This window comes from Atractosteus spatula, chromosome 8 (assembly GCF_055471065.1).
Source record: "Atractosteus spatula isolate fAtrSpa1 chromosome 8, fAtrSpa1.hap1, whole genome shotgun sequence".
In the NCBI taxonomy this organism is placed as follows: Eukaryota; Metazoa; Chordata; class Actinopteri; order Semionotiformes; family Lepisosteidae; genus Atractosteus; species Atractosteus spatula.
In genome coordinates this window covers 38,910,957-38,932,815 of record NC_142713.1, presented here as the reverse complement: position 1 = coordinate 38,932,815, position 21,859 = coordinate 38,910,957, and the positions used below count along the sequence as shown (strand labels likewise).

At 39.6% G+C, this 21,859-nt stretch overlaps 1 protein-coding gene across 6 annotated transcripts in view; it reads right to left on the bottom strand.

Moving 5' to 3' along the window:
- Positions 1-1,369: 1,369 nt before the first annotated feature.
- The window catches only part of ahcyl2b (adenosylhomocysteinase like 2b), a 70,287-nt gene continuing 49,797 nt past the window's right edge, over positions 1,370-21,859 (bottom strand). For 3 of the 6 annotated variants that reach the window (XM_088922947.1, XM_088922948.1, XM_088922951.1), the window contains exons 3-17: positions 20,239-20,382; positions 19,037-19,137; positions 17,752-17,854; positions 16,694-16,788; positions 13,294-13,400; positions 12,141-12,257; positions 11,873-11,936; positions 10,746-10,834; positions 9,760-9,830; positions 8,779-8,873; positions 7,187-7,285; positions 6,295-6,363; positions 6,008-6,086; positions 4,422-4,542; positions 1,370-3,663 (exon numbers count right to left, since the gene is read on the bottom strand). In XM_088922947.1, the coding sequence (XP_088779073.1) occupies positions 3,657-3,663; positions 4,422-4,542; positions 6,008-6,086; positions 6,295-6,363; positions 7,187-7,285; positions 8,779-8,873; positions 9,760-9,830; positions 10,746-10,834; positions 11,873-11,936; positions 12,141-12,257; positions 13,294-13,400; positions 16,694-16,788; positions 17,752-17,854; positions 19,037-19,137; positions 20,239-20,382 (1,361 nt within the window). In that variant the 3' untranslated portion in view covers positions 1,370-3,656. Of the gene's footprint in view, positions 3,664-4,417; positions 4,543-6,007; positions 6,087-6,294; positions 6,364-7,186; positions 7,286-8,778; positions 8,874-9,759; positions 9,831-10,745; positions 10,835-11,872; positions 11,937-12,140; positions 12,258-13,293; positions 13,401-16,693; positions 16,789-17,751; positions 17,855-19,036; positions 19,138-20,238; positions 20,383-21,859 lie in introns of those variants that run through there. The other 3 variants (XM_088922949.1, XM_088922950.1, XM_088922952.1) reach the window with 1 other exon arrangement.

The window sequence follows — 21,859 nt, the reverse complement described above, 5'->3', positions numbered from 1 at the left end:
GTATGTAAGGGCTCTTTCCCCACTTTCTCGGAGAGAGTTCAATCAAAATGGGAACTCAGATATCCATAAGCAGTCATAAAGAATATAAAGGTCACAAACAAGAAGCTATTTGGTCCATATAAGCTATTTAGTAGCTGGTAGTCAACTGATCCAACAATCTGTTCCAGTTGTTTTGTGGAAAAAAAAGCTACAAGGGCTTCAGCTTCAACACCATGGGCTGGGTAACTTGTTCTTACAATGCTTGAAACAAAGAATTAGCCACCACTGCTAGCAACTAAGAAATCAAGATAATTTACCCCAGTTTACTTGCACAGGGGACTTTCTAAACATTACCGTTCTTAAAACACAGAGATCAACACAAAAGTGTAAAATGTGGCCGGTGTCAGTTGGAAAAAATGCAACTGTGCGATTTTCAAAAATAATTTTACCCACAAGTATTCAATTGTTTTGAACAGATATCTGAACAGCTCCAGTACCTGACAGTAGTTGTATCTCAGACCTTACCTCAGCACGTTATTACTTTGCACAACACAGTCCACTGTCATGATGTGTTACTTTCACAGGGCACAGAAAGGACTTTGCAACAGTGCAATCAATTGAAACATTATACTAATTACACAGATTATGTAATTAAATTGAAGCAGAGCTATTTTCGTCAACTACCTGCACTCATTTTCTTAAAGGATGATGACATGAATAGATGATTGTCAAGTAGTACATTTAATTTATTCATGAAATGGGAATATATTTTTCCCCTTCTGGGAGTTGTTAAAGAATAGAAAAAAAAAAAGAAAATATCAGAAAAGCGTTTAATCAATTCCCTTTAATTTGAACTGCAGATTCCTCATTCTCAGTTGCTGCAGTTTTGTTCTTTGGTCTGGGGTGTAATTGCGTCAGTGATGTGTGTTGCTAGGCGCATTCCAGCACTGCTCATTGCATTATTCACTAACTCCTTTAAAAGCAACACTATCGCCTGCTGCTTTATATTATGTGATTTTGTGCTCGGCTTTATTTCCTGCTAGGTGTTTTTTGCTGCTTAGAATAGGATGTTATCTTCTATCTTATCTGCTCTATCAAAGAAGCTCCTAAAAAAACAACAACTCTTCAACGCTTAAGTATAAGAAAATAAGATTGTGAATTTTATCTAGAATGTAAATACTCCAACACACAACATGTCCCCAGTAGGCTTTCGGCTGGTGTTCGGCTTAATGTTTCTTGCCAGCTGGGACTGAGGCATCTTTTTGAAGAGATTCTGGTTGGAGTAGTAATCTACAAAGAACCCTTCACTGAAAACACTGCAGGAGAGAACAGAAAGGTCCTCTGAATGAAACGAGTAACAGGAAAACAAAACTACACAGACACCTACTTCTTTTGGAAAGAAAAGCAAATCATTATTTAGTGTTTAATCTAAAGTATTTCTTAATTTATATGTATATACTTCCAGAGTGATACAGAGGATAATTTTTTACACTTTATTTTTTTTAACATTACAGATTCATTATTGCTCATCTACTACAATCACTTGCAATATTTAAAACATTGTTCAGACAACTTAAAATCTCAGATTTTGCTTTTTTTTGTACTGAAGATTTACAACGATAAATACAGGTATGCGATTTCAGTTAATTTCTTTTAGAGTTTATCACCTATCTGAGATGCTGGTGTTACCCTCTCCCATATAATGTTAATAAAACCTTCCCAATGACTCCACCGTAATGCACAAGCTATGATCCTGAGACAACTTCAGCAAATAAAAGTTAAGAAAACTGGAGACAACTACATACAGTAATGTAAAAATCATAACAAAACTTAAGACAATGGGTATTAAGATGCAAACAATTATCAATTGCATGAAGGACATTTTTTAAATTAGCACAAGCAAATTGCTAATAAAGTTGAAAAAACAAAACTGGAGGTTTACAGTAGAGGGGCAGCATGCCTTGCTCAGAGTATCAACTGCTGGTAATCCATGTTATTTTATGCATATAGTTTTTTAAATTTAATGTATTAATGATGCACACAAGACAAAGTTTATAATACATGGATCATAAATTGAACATGCTAGCTGTTTACAGCTAATATTCTGAACTGATCACAGAAAGATGAGATTTTGCTTGGACAAGATGCTATAAGACAGTGCTTCAGAGAGATTCCCCAACTCTCAGCGTGTGAGCTGTGGTATTTGTTCATGACAAGTTTTGTTGTATTGCGTATTGTGTCTTTACAATATGCAACTTGTACAAAACTGCCACTGGGTGTAAGATATGTTCTATACCCCCTCGATTCTCATAGCATCCACCATCTTTAGGCCATATTTCCCTATTAAATGGGGAAATAGTATTACTTCAGCTTCTACTCCAAAAGAAGCAGAGAGGCCTTGTTTCAAAACCGTTTCTAACGTGCTGAATCGTTAAAAAAAATAAAATGAACACAGGGAAACTGGAACCCAATTTTAGGTTAAACATTAGTTATGGCTTTATTAATATGATCCCATACGGGCCAGAGCATGTTGATTTGTTTCTGTTTGTCAGAGTCCATTAAAACACTTACTGACTGAGCGTGCACAAGTGATCTAACTGTGGTCAGAAGGTTCTCCGATTGATAAGACAGAAGGAAAGACCTTCATCTTACTGAAAAACTACTGGGAATACATTTGAAGCTACAAATAATTTTATGCTTATTTCAAGGAAAATAAGAATTTGTTCCTTTAATAAGGAAGGTACATTTCTGGTGGAAAAACCATGAAAGAAGATGTATAGTCCATATAAAAGTTATTTTAACAAAGCAAGAATACATCACCTTCATTTAATTTCTCAACTTAAAACATCATCCTATAAACTCAAATCCATTTATTCCTCCTTTTGACTTGTTTTTTTAATTACCTTGGCTGAAGCATTATTTAAAATTATTATTTAATAACACTGGATTCATTAAAATGGCTAAGCTAAAAATGTCTTTAAGACAGCCTATCAGTGCAGCTCTGTAGTTTGTACTGTCCATGGTGACGTTTTGCACATAGTGTTTGATTTACAGAGGCAGAAAAAAAGCAAGCCCCAGTGATAAGTACACTATTAGTCGATTTACTTGTGCTAACTTTGCTTGTTGTCATGGGAACTAAACAGCAAAAGCTTTGTAAACACAAGATCTGAGTCGTGTGATCTGTGGTAAAGACGATATGATTGGACCCAGGCCCAAATCTCCCCAGAATATCCCTGCTCCCACGACCACTTGGGAAAAAGAAATCACAAATAGAAAAAATAAAGATGATAAAACAAACATGTGCATCATATATATTCATAAAGCATCACTCAAACATTTTTGTTTTTCTTTTGAATATATCTCTTTTAGTTTTACAACAACGTCTCTAATGGATTACTTACAACTGACAAGGTACAGAAGAGAAAATGAAATGATGTAACCTCCTTGTCATTCCAAAAACTGACAGCGGCTGGAGCAGCTCACAGAGGTTAGAGTACAATATTCTTATTAAATAAATAAAATCTGCAGTGTGCTGTCTGGTACGTCATCAAGTCCAGCTTTTAAAACAGGATCGTCTCAATCCTGAGTGGTAACGCGGAAATGTTTCGACTTGTCGTCTCATCTTGGTCGGTATGGTTGCTGCGGTCTGATACTTTTCATTTCCTTATTACGGTAGGTTAATACCTTAAAAAACAAGACAGCATGGCATAATACAAATTACAAGCTGCACAAAATTAATATCAAAGTGATCTACAAGTATCTTTTAGACAGCAGATGTAGTATAAAATAAGTATCGCAATTCATTGGCATGGCATTTGGATTTTACTTTTCAAAAATACAAGAACGCAGAGGATTACTTAAACCTTCTGGCTTGTTTTTAAATCTCATGCGTCTCATGTGTTGATGGATTTGTGTTGTGTTACAAAGTGTTATCTATGGTGTACAACTTTTTACCTGTCTGCAAAGCGCATCTCCCATCAGGGATAATAAAGTGAGTATGCACCCAAGTACCAGAGAAGTACTTCAGATTTTGAGTAAAGCTACAGCAGTGTTTTTTAAAAATATATATTTTCAGAAATCATTTTTCCATAAGCTACTGAAACTAGATTTCTCCTTGTTGCCTAGTTTTAAATCCATCCAGGTTGCCCAAGTTCTGCGGAGCTGCCCTCACAGACCTCCGCCGGAGCACCTGGGGTGCTACTGCTGTTCTCCAGTGAGTCGCACTGAATCTTTAATGACCACAAATGTGTTGGCTGCTGATGTTCACTGACCGGGTGCTGCCTTTTGAGGCCTGCTGTCGTTGTTCATTATACAGTTCAGGCTAGTTACATGACAACCTCTCAGTAAGGACTCATCTTTAGATGGAAAAAGATTCCACTAATCAGAGAAACCACTCATTTACTCATATTCGTTATGGATGGGAGCAAAGTGTATGTTCTTACCTATAGTAATTTGGCTTGAATGGGCCATTTTTGTTCAAACCCAGGTATTTTGCTTGCTCATCAGTCAGTTCGGTAAGGTGTGCATCAAATGTGGGAAGGTGAAGACTTGCTACGTATTCATCTGGAGGAGATAAAGATGTTCAAGCACTCATCAAGCCTAAATTATCAAGAACTTTAGCCCAAGAAACAATACCCAGTAAACGATTTAAAAGTGATTAAGCAAATTAGGTGTGGAAAACGGGTCCTGGAATAAAATGTGCTATTCCTTAAAGACAAAGACTGTAGACCCCCTAATGAAAAAGCAGGGCACAGCCTACAGTGCTCTCCAATTCAGCATGAAAATTCCCTTCATTACCCTTCAGCTGGCTCTAAGAACACAAAAATGGTTACAGAAGAGAGGAGGCCCATCTGGCTTGTTTAGCTGTCAGCGGCTAATTGATCCAAGGACCTCATCCAGCTATGTCTTGGAAGAATCCAAGCTTATCGGCTACAACCACATGGAAGAATAGCGAGTTCCAGACTCCCACAACCCTTTTGGTAGAGAAGTGCCTCCTGTTCTTTGTTTTAAACGCTCATGTTTTTCCCCGTTCATTCTAAAGTAGTCCACTGCACTGACGTTTTCAAATTCTTTTGAGGATTTAGAACGAATGTATCAGTTCCCCCTCATAAACCTTTCACACCTATTATCTCTGGGTGGCATTAGGGATCAGGGATTTATTAAAGGTGTAACAGGGAACGCCAAATTCCTGGTAGGAAAATGTTCACATTCACCATCATTGCATTTTGATAGCAAGGTCTGAAAATTTTGCCTTTTGTGATTTCCATCTTGAAGCTCTATATTAACATATACTTAAGTCAAGACAATTCATAAAACAGAAACAGAAAAATTCTTAAAGACCACCAACATTGTCAAGCTTGGCTAAATTTAAATTGTGCTTGTTTGCCTTCCACCGCCCATGTCACAGACAGTGAAAGTGTGCCCATGACGGCCTGACCTATATTCTCTGCTCATTTACTCCAGTAACGGAAAACACACGAGGCTGAAAAGCCACAGTACTGTTGCCAGCGACTGACACACTGAATATTTCACAAAGACAAGCAGAGCTGAAACATTAGAGCTTCAGTCTCAGTGCACATGTTCCCTTTAGTGAAGCCTGTAGTGCCGATTCCACACAGAAAAACGTGCCCTGGTAATCATCCTGGAACTGTACCCTTCGGGCAGCACTGTGACCTTGTGTCTACTGTCTCTACTCCATAAGAAAAAATACCCTAGATCTGTCTGGAGAGAAGTTTGTATTTAACACAGAAATATAAATAGGAAAGAAAAAACTTTGAAGACAGAACTAAGTTTTAGAAAATGATAAAATTTGGACCTAAAACAGACAAGTAACCTCTTATACGTTTTAATCATGTCTCCTTTCACCTTAATCCACCACATGGTCATTATACAATATTCAGACTTTAGAATTTACAAAATTAGAGATTGCTTTTCAGTCCACTTAAAAATCAATTTGTATCCACGGAAATATAGCACTTTGTGCTATAGCTCTAAAGAAAAGCATTAAAGATTTTAAAAACGATCTTACCCATTTTCTTTGGCAGCAAGTAGACGTCTTGTTTGTAGCGACCCTCAGGAGCATTGTAAAGCTCTATTAAAGCCAGTGCCTGGGAGACAGAGAGCAGCAGTTTGAAAAAAACAGCCCAGCCGCTCAATCCCTAGTTACTGTGCCATCAAGTATCAGCAGTCTACTGAGAGAATTTCCTCAGCACAGTTGGCTGGTATTTAACACAACCACGAGGCATTGGGAGGTGAGGTGAACACAAATCCTCTCTCGGGCCCAGAGCCAACCCTCCCCAGAATGCCGTTCCATACCTGGGTGGTTGCGGTAATCGACAGCACAAAGGTGGGGACTGTGGAGCAGCTCAGATTGAGAAGTCGGCCCTGCGAAGCAACAGACACACAATCACAACCTGCTGCCAGACAGCTCCTCTCCTCTCAGAGACCCCCAGTTCTCCAAGGGTTCTCCCACAACACAAAGAGCCAGGACAAATCAGCAGACTGCTCTTCTGTGATCTGCTACCTGGTCCTGACAGTTTCATTTAAAGCACGAGATAAACTGCAAAGACTGTAGTTTCAAGTGGTACACATAAAAGGGCTTAAATTTTAAAACCATCTACAATTTTCAAGTAAAAGACAGGACCAGAATAGTGTTTAGTAATCCCTTTAAATTTATCACCTTACACTATATAACATTAAGAATTTATATCCTCCAAGATGAGGAAAACCCCCTTAACAGAAAGTTAGTCCAAATTTTGAATACTGTAGCCAGACTACTGTATTGGAATGGAGAAGGGTATCTATAACGACCAATCGGTAATGAGTGTGCTGCCTTTATAACTCAGGGCATTTATAATATAACAAGTCCTTAGACAAGTAGGGAGAAGAGATAAGAGAGTGACCCCCCATGCTGCCAAAGATAATAGGGAGGTCAATGTTGATTATGAGATATATTGATTATGTCAAAGACCGTAATGGTTTACAAACTGAAGATGCATCATCCCTGCAGGGGGTCACGCTCACAATCTTCTCAGTACTGATGCTCAGCACATGTTTGTCAAACAATACATCTTCATCAGCAATTGGAAACAATGAGGTAGATAAAACAACAGCATGAACATGACGAGCTCTTTAGTAGCACTCCCCATTCTGGGGGTAATGTTGTTCTGGGTGTACGGTATCCACCGCTGAAGACCAAAGCTCTCACCTCAGCGAGCAGGACTATTCTTTTCCCGTCGGGCCAGATGACGTGATCCACCTGCGACCTGACCCGCTCCCATGTCAGCTCGGGGGTGCGCAGGCTCGCCTGGAACACAGGCCCCAGGGGCGCGTTAAAGCACAGAGCTCAAGCAGTGCCACCCGGAAACACAGCCAGGCCATGCCGGGTGAGAGCCACGAGCTGCACGCTAACAGCAAGGAGGAATACAACACCCTGTCCGCCAAGGAAGGAGGCGCACTATCGCATCTGTTGCGGAGCACTTGGTTTTGATATCTTGCAAAAGCATAGTAAAAAAAAAATGATTTTCAAACATTTTCTAAATCTGCACCGCGTCGCCAGGATACAGATACAGATAATTCTTATTCATAAATGAAATATTTTTGAAGTGATCTAAACGTCGATACATCTGGGCCTCCTGAGCTGCTCAACCCACAATCATGAGCACAGGCTGTGCTCGATGATCCAGGGTTCGAGCCAGGGTCGTGTCACTAGCTGACTGGCTGTGACCGGGATTCCCCTAACAGCGGCGCGCCATTGGCCGAGCCCCGAGAGGGGAGGGTGGGATTAATCAGACATGGCTCCCAGGCACTCACACGGGTGAGGGCGGTCGGGTGGGAGGAGCCTGCCCACACTGCCTCATTCTCCCTTGTGCGCAGCCGTGGGGCTCGGAGCCGGGAAACGAGAGGTGAAACTCACACAGCTGGCTCTTCCAAATCACATGGGTATAACAAAAACCATTGACAAATCTAAATGAGAAAACTCAGCCTCACAGGGTAGCAGCCAAGATGCATAACTGCTGAAACAAATTAACATTCAATAAACGTGAATATCCAATTAATATTCAATATCAATGATGTATGTGTATATAATAGTAATATACTGAGAGGTGTTAATAATGCAACAAATGAACACCGCAACCAATAGAATCTGTTGCATTTTAACGCCTCTTAATTTATTAAAATCAGAAAGTAACTAAATTCAAATACGAATTCTTCAGCTTGGTATTGTAAAATCACACACTGCCATCTTGCTGCCTGCGCTGCTTCAGTAATGACTGGGCTAGGGTTCTGGACACAAAGTACCCTAATAAAACTCTTGCCTTCGAAAATTGTTTGAAGATGACTGACAAGTGCTTTATCTGGTTGGAGAGATTTATCATTTACAGCAATGCTGTTAATGAGTTAACAATTTATTTCATGCTAGTGCGCACGTTCAGATTAATCGGAACATTAAAGCTGCTTCAAATCACTTAAGGCACAGTGGACGAGGTGCCTGTTTTGTGCTTTTGAAACAAAGGTGTGGAATGCAAATGCTTGCATGTTCTGTAAAAACTGAACTTGCAAGTGTTAATGCATTGCATATGATGACGGGAATGATATCAAGATGACAAGCATTTTCAATTGCAAAATGCTCCAATACTATGGATAGTTCAGTAGAAAAAATGTATACAAGAACTTTAGGTTAAAAGGCTGCTTTTCTATTGTGGTGTTTTGTGTGCAGCAAAAAGCACACAGCCTAACAACAAGCTCAAGAATATCAAGGGGCAGGATCAAAGAGGGGCTGGAGGAGTCAGTCCTTACCACATCAATCTCAGTATTGGAATGGCCCATGTTGCAGACGATGCAGCCATTTTTCATGCGGTCCAAGTATTCTCTTACCACAACATTTTTATTACCTGTAATAATGAAAATGAAATTGCCCGTTATAGTCTGTTAGAGGTAACGTTTTTAAGGCCTTACCACGTCATGCGGCAATGCTGGTGTGTGATACAGGCTAACTCTATCCTACTGGCAAATTCGATTTGGATTTCTGGGCATTTTAAAACCATGAGGTCTTGTCAACACTTGCCATCTGCTGCAAAGCTCACTTTCAATGCAAGGGATCTGCTCTTCTGCCAATCTTGTAGTCTCTCCGTCTGCAACTTCATACCACAAAGTGCTTTAGCTCAGAAGACCGACTGCTGTATTTGGGACAAACTTTTTCTTTCCGTTATCTACATTTGGTTTTGCCTGTCCAAGTAATGGCTGTTTAAAAAGTAACTTGCGTGTAAACAGCCTTAATTAAGTAGGGATGAATGAAATCCCGGTGGTAATTAACCTCTGTTAGATTAGACTGATCTGCAACACCGCGGAAATCATCGCCCTTAAAAGCAATTCTTACTTTTCATTCATTATGCTATTTCACTCATGTGCTATTCCCATTTGGAGCACAGCTTTCACCTTTGAGAATGCACAAGCAAAATCCTGTAAGGGAATGGCACAGTGCTGAACTGAGAACCATTTTTCCACAAGACAAAAAAATCTAAACTAAATTTATAGCATATAACTAGTTCCTGTTTTGGGAAAAAGAGATACAAATAAAACATTTATTCATTCAGAACTGTAAATTGTAATTGCTAAAAGGGGAAAAACTTACAAAAAATATGCTTATGTAGTAGTTTTTTTAATCTGCATACACATTCACAGTTAAATGTCAATATATTGTAAGATGTATTAATGAGATAAGGTACATTACAAAAACATCACTCGGTGTAGCAGCTGAAATCTGACTATTGAATATACCTGTGCAAGTTATTACAATGTCCACTTGTCTAATGACTTCGTTCAGCTTCACCAGCCTGAACCCATCCATACTGAAAGAAGAAAACAGTGCAAAATACATTTAGTGCACAATCTAGAAAATAAAACACAAATACAGTTTGTTCAATGGCTGCTCTCACCGCATAGGAAATTAATAAAAGTATTAACATTATAAAGAAAATCCGAACACTTCTACAAAACGTATGTGCTGCCTATTCTTTCATTCTTTTCATTTGTCCCCATCAGAGCCCATTTCCTCTCTGCAATTCAGAACCTACGGCAAAATCCTCCACAGGAGTCCTGTGGAGAAATTATATCTTACTATTCAGGCTCAGCTCCACATGAATGAATGTGGAGATTTAGAGGTGGCATGGCAACAAGCAATTCACAACTCTAGGATCCCCAATTTTGATTTCAGCTTAGGTAACTGTCTGCATGGAGTTTGCATGTTCATATTGGGCTCTTTCTGTGGTGTTTGCATTTCCCCTCACCTCCCAAATACATGTTAAGGGGCTCCTCAAAGAGAATGTATTGCCAGTATAACCAGTACTAGTTATGGGAGTGCAGAGAAATCCAACTTAATGAGCACGACGGGCCTAGGATGGTTTCTTATGTGTGGCCTTTCTGACACCGGAGCCCAGTTTAGGACTAGTCTCTTATCTATCTTAACCAACAAGCTCTCAAGATCAACAAAGCACGGGCAGAGAGGTCTGCTTGTGAACGACGTCTCGTAAAAAACGGTGATCTGTGTCAAAGAACATCTACGGTAGTGGTCCACATTGTGTGGCGTCCTTAAAACTTAACCTCCACCATACTTCGGCACTGCAAGTCAGAAGAAAGGCTGAGAACAGTCTCTGCAATGGCTGGCTGCACTAAGGAAATACTGATTGCCCATCAGGTCTGTATGCCCCACTCAGCTGACCTTCATACAGGCCCTCCCAGTTCTGTGAGCTGAGCTGTGTACCTACCAGGCCTGCAGGGCACAGATGGGGTCAATCTCTGTGACGTACACTATGGAGCCCATGGCCTTCAGAGCTGCACAGCACCCCTTGCCCACCTGCAAAAACAGAGAGGGAACACAAGGATGTGAATTCAAGTCACTTGAATTTCACTGGCTGCTTTCCAAATTATAATTTTCCAATGGAATAATATATCAATAAGGTATTTGAATACATTTGAATTTCAGTACTATTGCAGATGCTACTAAAGGAATTAAAGTACAATTCATATTAAAATCTAAAGCAAAAATGTTAAATTACAACTAGGGCAGCCCTATCTGCAATCATTAGATTATATGTTGCCATCTAGTGGCTCTCTTCACACTCTTTCCCCAGCAAATTACAAATTGGGTTTTAAACGTCAATCTATGGAATTACATAACCTTGAGATTTGGATCCCCACATATATTGGAAAAAAAAGAAAGATGTAGAAAATCTGTTTGCATAAAATAAGCAAATGAGTTGAATATTGAAATAACAAAAGTTCAGTGAACAAAGATTTTAATGTTGGAAACAACTGGTCACTTATGTAGCACTGGGCACTGCTGTCCCCGCAGAAGGATTTAAATGTCCTAATTTAGAACAATCAGGCCATTAATATGGCATTTTTGCCAGTTCCAGTCTATCAACTGCATCATAGGAGATCTGGGATAAGAACAGCAAAAGAACACAACCACTGAGTTCAAATTCCACCAGCTCATGAAATCAACTCTGAAAGAGCATTAAGTATTACCTGGTGTTAATGAGAGGCATTTAGCCCTGAAGGCAATAAAAGGTTCAGAACATATTACACGTGTTTAAGAGCTAAATTTACAGTTGCCGATAGGGCCAAACACAATCTGTCAATTAAGGCTGTCAATTAATAATCTGTGTGCCCAGCAGATGTTCAAAATGAACAGTGGCAAGATGCAAGCATGGACTTGGTAATTCGAAGTTGTTAGAGGACCTGTGTTTAAATGTACAAAAATAGGTAGTTCACTAGGATTATATTGTAATATCATAGGAGTGGATAAACACACTCTTGCATTCAAATATGGTGATTAAATGCAAGACAACATGGTTTACTGTCACAAATCAGATTGAAAACGTGCATTTACCTCTCCATATCCACACACCACGACCTGCTTGCCTCCGAACATCACGTCTGTTGTTCTTTTCAGACTGAGCAGAGAAAAAAAATAGGTTACAGCTCGCAGATGAAAACAGAACCTGTTTTAGTGTGGGCAAATGTAAAGGAAATGGTCTTGACATCGACCATAGAAGGTTTAAAAAGAATACTGGATAAGACTGAAATAAACTCCCCTAATGAGCTTGGAGACCCAGAAAACAATCATTAAAAATCGCAAACTCTGCGGGAACACATACCCATCCAAGATGGACTCCCGGCAGCAGTAGAGATTGTCAAATTTCTGTTTGGTTACAGAGTCATTCACATTCATCGCTGGAACACACAGCTTCCCTGCCTTCGACAGCTGGTACAACCTGGGCAGAAATGTCAAACAAGAACACTGAGAACACTGCTTCAGCAAGCAAACACTACTGAGGATGACCGAGGGGAAGTTCACTCCAGCCCTGCTGGGACCTGTTTCCTGTCACACAAAGTGCCACAAAAATGGATCTCTGATGAATATACAGTATGATGCTTTGAGATTTAAAGAAATTTAAATGAATTTTTCTGGCAAAATACAACTATATTTAAATTAAACTAAACTTTTTAATAAATCTAAAAAGTTCAGAAGTTGAAAGAAAATATGTTATAGTCTTATATGTTTTAGTCTTTCAGGAGAATAATCAGCATTATATTTAAGTGTAAATTTGCAGCAGTTCTCTGGGGTTCTTCACAGACGTCTGCTGTTCTACACTCTGAAGGGATCTCAGATGATGGTACTGTTTAGCCTCTTTACCATGCTAACAAAATGGAACCACAGAATACTCACTCAATAAGACTAAACAATTTTCTGGCAGAATCTGTATCCCAATTAAACAACATTAAAGAAGCCACAACATTTACATTTTCTTAATGGGACTGTTCCAAAACATACTTAAAGTTTCTAGGTATACAAAGTCAGCAAAAAAACAAAGAGTAACATGAACTCCATAGATTAATTTAAAGAGTCAACAAGGTAGGGGTTTATAAGCAAAGTGTTGAGCCAGACTGTAGCAGCCAGAGCCTGACAAGACTCTACCAGGGATAGAGAATTAAAGTTGCATTGAATCCAACTGAATTCAATATAAACAATGTCAAATCACTTGAACATATAACAAGATCAATCTACAGCCAAACAGAGGATATATTTGGACAGTTCTGCTGCACAGTGACCGTTTAATCAAAGAAACTAGATAACATTATGTCTAAAATTAATTTACGTTCATCAACTTAATTAATCAACTAACCACTAGATGGAGCTGTGCTCTCAATGGAATCTACCTACCAGTTTTCTTCGAAATTCAGATGTTCTGTAAATGAATTAAATTAATAATTTCACCCCCCCCCCCCTTCTCAAACAGCATACTTCACCTGTGAACTCCAGTGACACTTTCTTCCACAATTCCCTTGATTTTCTTGAACATGTTGGGATACTTTTTATATATCCAGTGAGTGAGGTCACCTCCATCATCCAGGATCTAGAAGAAACATGTTAAACAGTTCAACTCGGCATTTCTCCTGTCTTCACATACCTTTCTTTACTCAGCACAAACACGCACCTTGACTTATAAAAGCCCCCTGTAGCTGTTCTTGTGTTTTCCCTGACCAGAAACATTACCTGAAAATTAATAAGACTGTTTAGAACTCTTTTCCACTGACTTTGACTTTTTCCACTTTGCCCCTAAACACAGCATTGATGCATCTTACCCATTCTTTGACAACAAAGAATGTGGGACCTACAGTATTCTACAGTGTGTGAAAAAGTAGATATTATGGTTTAACATACAGACATATTTGACCTTCATCTAGGCCTCATCATGTCCTAACAGTAGATAAAACCTCAGTTGACAACACAACAAATTCTTAGTCATTATTTAAGTCATTACAAAGCCAGCATATCTTTGTGAGAAAAAGTACACCAGTAACTTGTGGCACCCACTTTAGTAGTAGGAACTTGAATTAAGTAATTCTTGTAAGAGATGATTGGTCTCTCACATCGCCTGGGAGGAATTCTGTCCCACTCTTCCTTGGAGAACTCAACTTCAGCTCTGTGATGTTGGGGGACTTTCTTGTATACACAGCTCTCTCACAGCATCTCTTTAGGGTTTAGTTCTGAACTTTGTCTTGGCATTCCAAAGTCCCAAATTTAATCTTTTGGAGCCATTCTGTCTGAGATCTGCTTGTGCCTTATGGATCACTGTCCAAATCAAGAAGCCCAAATCATCACCTCCCCACCACCACCATGCTTGATTATTGGTTTGAAGTTCTACTGGTCAAACGTAGAAGAATGTTTTGTTTTTTGACAAACATGACACTTTCCGTACTGGCTAAACAACGTCACTTTTGACTCATCTGTCCAGATGTCTTGTTTTTTATTGAAGAGCAATTTCGCAAACTTAAGCTCTGCAGCAATGTTCTTATTAGGCAGTCTTCTTCAATTCAATCTTTTCCCAATTACAGACTCATAAATTCCAAAATATACCACAAGCATGAGTGGCCTGTTGCTCCCTAGATGTAATGCTGGGGTTCTATGAAACTTTTAGGAAAATTATTTGGTCAGATCTTGGAGAAAATTTGGTAGAACATCCAGTCACGGGTAGATTGGCAATGATTTAAAGTTTTCTCCATTTGTACATGATCTTTCTTACCATGGAATGATGAATTTCATATTGGTTGGAAATAGTTTTGTAATCCTTCTCAGAACGATAAGCAGCAACAATTTGTTCTCTAAAACTGTCACAAATTTCTTTTGATCTGGGTATGATTTGTTACCACAAACCTGAGTACTTGCTTTGTACTGAGTGTCAGATCAAACTGACAAAGTGTCTGATGGAATCACTTTCTGGAATCACTTTCTGATGATCATCTTATCATTTGCACATGTTTTGCACATACCTCATTACTGAAGTGGTGTAGCTAAGGGTGCGCTTACGTTTTGCACACAAAGATATTGAATGCAGGCTGCATTTTTTTTTAAAAATGAAAAAATAGAATTTTTGTGTGTTAGTCAAATGAAGTTAGTTTTATCTACAATTAGGACTTGGCAAGGACTAAGTGATGGTCACATATGTCTAAACGTGTTGAACTGTAAAATCTTAAGGGGGTGTGCTTACATTTTTACCACATTGTACATTCTCTCCTCGGCTAACTGTCAGGGGCAAAGAAAATCAAGCCTGTGTCTTACCAAACTCCAGATGACTACTCTTTATTTTAGTATGACGTAACAGTCTTTCAAACATTAAAGTCCTGAGTGCAGCTTGTAGACAAAGCTTGTGCTGTTTGAAAAATAATAATGCTACCTATAAAAAGGTTCTAAGATGAATCAATTTCTTGCCAACAGTGTTAAAAGATCCCGATGGAAATTTGTGCCTTGCTTCAAAACCTCACCTCAGGTGTACTCCTTTCATGAGAGTTATCGCAAACAAGGCTCTCTTTCATCTCTTAAAATAGTTCAGAACACAGAAGTATTTGGGATTAGGGCGGTCAAATGAATTTGCCAAAGCTGTCCAGCCGCTGGTATTATTTGAAATTCCAATCTGCATAGTCCCCTAGTTCTAGAACTGCCGAGACACTTCAACACCAGAAACGTCTCCTGCCACTGGCTTTCTTTGCATTTTAAGTCACAACAACACACTGACACAAGCTTGGAAATCCTTAAAGGTTTGAAATGCGAGATGTATTAAACTAAAACATTAGGCTATTCATTACTATTCACACAATTGGGCATGAGAGAGAATATCATCACTTTCAGAGTTACAATAACTCACAAATCTCAAATCTGCTGAAAAGCTTTGGATCTGCTAGAACAGTCTACCCTGATCAGGACTACACTGCTGGAAAAATAGTGAGAAACTTTGTAGACGGCTTTTCATAGCATTTTGGAGTGCACGTTACTTACTGGTCAACATAATAGGCCACTACAAGCCACGAGAACATTATGATGCAAGTAATGGCTAAATTCTGTGAGTCTGCATTTTGAAATTCATATAGACATGGACACTGGTTGTCATTGCCCCACAATTATAAACTCTCTGATGTACACAACCTTTTTCCCCCTGTAACACTTATAACTTAAATTTGGTCTATTTAAATCTCACTAAAATGCATTAGAAAGTTCAGCTGTTCTTGAATTCGGAATGTTTCAACAGTGCTTTTGGGAGGTAAAATGACTTCATTTAGTCTCTGCATAATGGTTTCAATATCCCTTCATAACTGCTGCACAAGACACTATAATCACATCCATAATGCTATATATGGACATGCACATTACATTTGTTTTAGCATCACATTGTACCAAGCACTGTGAATACTACTAAAACAAATGTCATGACACGTTATTTGCTTATCTATCATCTTATGAACGTTATGTCATTTGTGAAACAAATCTTTTTGGATTGAGAAATGTTTCACATACACAGAAATTGTAAAATGGTAGCACCTTTTGAGCACTTCTAGATGTATTTGAGCACTTTAAGATTTACCATGTCTTAAACTGAAAAGGTTTCTAAATCAACAAAGGATAATTTTTCTCTTCTCCTGAACTACAATTTAAGGTATCCTTTAACTAAAAAAAATGAAACTGAATATTTGATTTTTTAATAAAAGTTGGTTTTATGGCCTTCTTTAACTATCAAGGTCTTAATACAAAAATAATTCTGGGAGGTATCAGGATTGCCACAGGATCATTTCCTGTGGTAATGATTTAAATCACAATAACAATGGAAATGTGCAGTGCTCCACTAAAAGATCCCACAGCAATTAACAGGCTTACCATGTTAGGCTGCCACCCTTCCACATTGACACAGCGATCAATACACCACCAGAAATCATCTTCCGACTCCCCTTTCCAGGCAAACACAGCAAACCCTGCCAAAATATATGAAGAGATTGATTCACACAATGCCGGCCGTCCACAGGAAGGGCTTTGCTGTTCAGCTAAGTCTATTTTTAAGCCAGGAAAGCATGTATCAGTTGGTAGATTTGCTACATCTTTCAGAGTGCTACATCTTTCAGAGCTATCTCCACCGAGCCCCATAGTTACAGCCTGGCCTACTCTGAAAAAGGAAAGGCAAAGTCAACGACACGCATGGGGCCACCTCCGTCTCCACCCAAACCGGGAAAAAAAACGTAACAGAAAAATAAAAACCAAATCTGAAATTACCTGAAAAATCATCAGAAAAATCTCACACAATGCAAGTCAAGTTGTACAAAAAAAATCCCGACTTTTGTGTCCTGATTAAAAGAAGAACACTAGTATGGGTTTTCTTCTGTAGAAAATTATATTAATTTATTGAATTTATGTTGGCTTTTCATCCTAGATAATTCCAAAGCACTTTACATATAGGAGGATACCCACTTCACCCACCACAGAGCCCACCTGGGTGACCCAGGGTAGCCATCATATCCCACCTCATAGGACAGCAGATAGAGAACCAAGTAACTGCTTCACCAACTGAATTAAGGGGGAACATTAGTCAGACTGAGTCAGACTGAGCCAAGACACTGGTGTAACATCCCTACTTTTATCAATGGAGTCTTTAATGACCAAGGTGAGAAGAACTCAGTTTAGCATCTCAGCTGAAAGGCAGCACCTCAGTGTCCCTGGTCACCATACTGGGGTAATGGTTGTGACATTCTGGTCCAGAGAACCAACTGCTAGTTCACCCACACCTCTTCCAGCAGCAAGCTGGACTCTGGAGAAGTATCCCACCACAGCATTGAACACGCCCAGCCTCGATTAGCTTCTGAAATCCGGACACAAAGTGGTAACTAGTGCTGGAAGGTTTCATATTTGGGAAACGGTAATTTTCATGTGCAAGTAACACCTACCTCCCTCGGCCAGGGCAGCGGCCACCTCGTTCTGAGTGGAGTAGATATTACAGGCGGCCCACCTGCACTGTGCGCCCAGAGCAGACAGGGTCTCCATCAAGACCTGGGGGCACACGTGACAGGGAAATGACATGGAGGACCACGGACAGGGGAGAGAGGAATCTCAGAATCAGGAGCCCAGCCATACTGGACAAACCAAATCAGGAATTACAGTTCTCGCTCATGACCAGCACTCCTTGACAGCAAGTTTCAAAAACAGCACCCTCTGAATGCAAGAGTCATGTCTGTTCTGGCTGGTTTGATTTTTAGAAACTGTTCATTTTTACAAGTAGAATTAGAAAAGCTGACCATTATGTTTCATACAACTTTATTCGATTTTTATTCGATTAAGAAATGTCTCATTTACCATAATAAATTTAAGACTTCAAATGCATTTGGCAGGAAACAAAAACTTACCAACAACCTCACTGAGCACCTTGCTGCTAGTATTACTACCAAAAGCACAATTTATTTGGTGCATTACTTCCAGGCTATTAATATGTATAGTGTGTTACAATTGTACTACGACCTTTAACTCTTTACGGTGACTATCAAAAGATGCACAAGTCTCTCACACTGCAACAAATTGAAAGCTCATTACTCTGACTTTTGCAGCATAAAAAAGGTAAAATGACAACACAGGCTGTTTAACAGTAAAGACAATTATTTTGTACAGAGTTCCTCCTAGAAACCACCCTTTTCCTGCCATGTTGACTTTGTCACGAAGAGAACAACTTGTTTTCTCTGCAAAGGGATTATACTTGCCACATGCTATTAGCCGTATAACATGAGAAGTATCTGAATTCTAAATCAAAGCCTCTTTATAGGCTCATTATGTCCCACCGCATTACATTTTGTATTACATACTGTCAGTTTGCCCTGAATTAAGTGGAATATTTAGCATGGTGAATACTTGAATATATTTTATATACTGTATGCAAACTGATTTTTCTACCATTGATATTATAAATGGAGTGCACTATATAAAAAACATCTAGGCAACTATTTGCTTGTGCAATGAGCTGCGTAATTAAAACTTTACACTTCTCCTTTAACCCCAAGCTGCACAGACGCATGTTGAAGAAGGAATGTGTTCTAGTGTCGTGTGTTGTTCAAGTATTCTCTTCAAGTGTCTGACACTTGCAGCAGTTTGCTGTATGTGTGCGCTTCTCCCTTCTTGGCGTCTTCTGGGGTTGAAAAGACACTTGTGGCAGAGGAGGTGCAGGCAGTGCCCGCGCGTACTCACCGCAGTCTGGGCGGTGATGTGAGTGCAGCCCACGATCTTGGCCCCAGCCAAAGGCTTCTCTCCCTGAGCCCTCTTCCTCAGAGCCATCAGCGCAGGCATCTCTGTACAGGCAGGACAGGCGGCTGTTAACTGACACGGCCCTGCCACGGGCCCCATACAGACACTGTGCCACATGGACCCCATTTGGCTTATGTATCAGGACGTAACTGGTCAAACCAAGTTTTTGCAGAATGCGACACAGACCCTTTGCAAACCTGAAGCAACAGGTGTTCGTCTTCATCTCTAGATGCTGCATTCATTTTTACAAAGCATTTGGTGGCTTTTAATAAAAAGGTTTGATGAATCTGAATCACAGGAATACTATATCAATTCAACCACCCAAACTGTGGACTAGAAAACACCAGGGCCCGAGAAGACCTGCCTTCATACCCTGAGCCACTGTTCCAATTACTTCACTATGTGTACTGTTATGGCCAACAGTACAATTTTCCAATGACCAGGACCTATTATATGCTGTGCTTTGGGAAAAGCCTGCTGCTACTGTAGGATTAAAAAGTCAGCACGGTTTCCCCATTTAAATTTTCAAAGTATTTTGCAAACTTTTTTGTCTCATCTGAAAGACAATCCAGTAAGAGGCACTGGTCGATATGCAGATATTCATGTACTTACCAGAAAAACACAGTAGCGAAAAGATTAATAATAACCTACTGTTCACTGTTTAAAGCCCACTGTGGTGTCAAATTCCACATCTGACCAGAAAAAATGTTTGATATTTTCTGGAAAATATGACGAACTTTCTATTTCAGGACCAGTTTCCTGTGCAATTTTCCTTTAGATTTATACTGAAATGTCAAGTAAACTTTGGAATGATAAATATGGACAAAAATCATCAGAATTGTAGAGAAATCTGTTTGGATACAAGTGTCCTGATGCCCTCAGGATCTGCTTAAGGACAGGCCTGCAGAGTGCCAGTGTATCACTGCAACTGGCTGAACGCTGACGTCTTGTAATCTCGAGAGAAATTACAGATTTGGCTGTGGTATAAGAGTGAAAAACTTAAAATGTGGAAAAAAAAACACAGGTAAACTCTCAATAAGTACCTGTGTAACTGCCATATAGCAAGGAGTCTGTAAAAACTAGCAAACTGTACGTTGATCCAATGCAGCTGAAATTCGGCTAATTTCTCCAGCTCTTCCTCTTACCTTGTTCGGCTATCTCAATCTCCCTGCGCCCAAAGTCTGCCTGCTTGATGTTCTTGATGCAGAAGTCGCTGCTGCCCTTGGAGTTTTTTTGCTGTTTGTCTCTGGGGGAGGTCTCATCGTCGGAGCTGTCTGTGTAGGAGGCAGCTGCAAGAAGAACACTTCTTTTAACAACCACTGTGTTACACACAGGAGTAGGACTGACACAGCATAGCACTGAACACGTACTACGTACTCTGACTGATAACCTGGTGTATTACCATTCTCTACTAAGCAATTGTACTGTTGTATATGCATCATACAGTCCACCCAGGAGTAAAACCATTCCCAAGTTCCCATTGCTTTTTCAGTCAACCAGAACACTGCCATGCTTTTTACAAACATTTCACACGCCAGTAAAATGCAAAAAAACCCAAATGTTCCTATCTTCGTGTTTCAGAAAGGCTTAGACCAGTGATTAAAGTAGAATTTAACTTTAATGACTCAGCCTTTTCATTTTAATTAAAAATGAATGTTCAACAAATCCTTTAATCCCAAGGCCCTGCAATACGGTCTTGCATGTGTGCTTTTACGGTACAGGGAACTTTGCCGAATGAGTACTCAGTCATGTGTTAAAGTAACTTAGCAGTACAATGTGAGACCCACTGAACACTTTCAACTTCTTGCTCTTCAACTGCAGACATTGTAACTCTAGAGTCTGGCTATCATTAAACCAATCCACTACCCATCAATCAGCTTCCTCTGCTGCAGAGAAGCAATACAGCCAATAAAGGTCTCTGGTGAAACACATGGTGAGAAGTAAAAACACACGGTCAGCCCGGAACATAATTGATCTTTTTCTGTCCAAAATATTTTAGGACTCTTTAAATGAATCAGAAAAAAAACACAGAGTATGTTGACAGCATTAGAAGTTTCATGTTGTTTGGTTCAGTTCTCTTATTTAACCTGTTACAACAAGAAGCACAAGAACCTACAGACCCTAGCAAACAATGTGAAAAACATTGGGCTAAGTGCCAGGGGTGAAAATGCTAGTAGAAACGTTTTGCAGTGGAAAAATCCTAGTATTATTTAGTAAGACCACCTCAGCGATGATACCCCTGAGTTGCCATTTGTATAGTTACAACAACTTCACCTTGTCAGCTGAAGATCTTCAAGCCTGCAAACCTATGGACCACATCACCATTAGTCCAACCAGTGAGGCTTCTCTTTCATGTCTCAGGTCATTGTTGAACAGCGAAAGGAGACTGGCTGTAGGCCACACCGGCCACTCTATTAAAGGGTAAGTTGTTCACAGCAGCTCTGTGGGAATACACTGCCACAATTTCACTTTTGTTGAACATGGTGCTCATTGTAAACCTGCTTAAGGACAATCCTATTACACTGGATTGCAGGTTACTAAACTGCGCTGGACTTTCATAAGGAAAGTTTGACTGTGCACTACACTGCTTTGCTACACTACATTTGACAAAGAACAAGAAATGGTGGCTAGTTTCTTTTTATTGAAATTTGAGACTTACTGTACCCAATCAGTTTTTTCTTTCTCTCAGCTTCAGAGATGTATTTCTCTCTTAAAGAGCATTCCTTCCCATTTTCGTACAATACATCCCGATAGGAAACCAAGTCA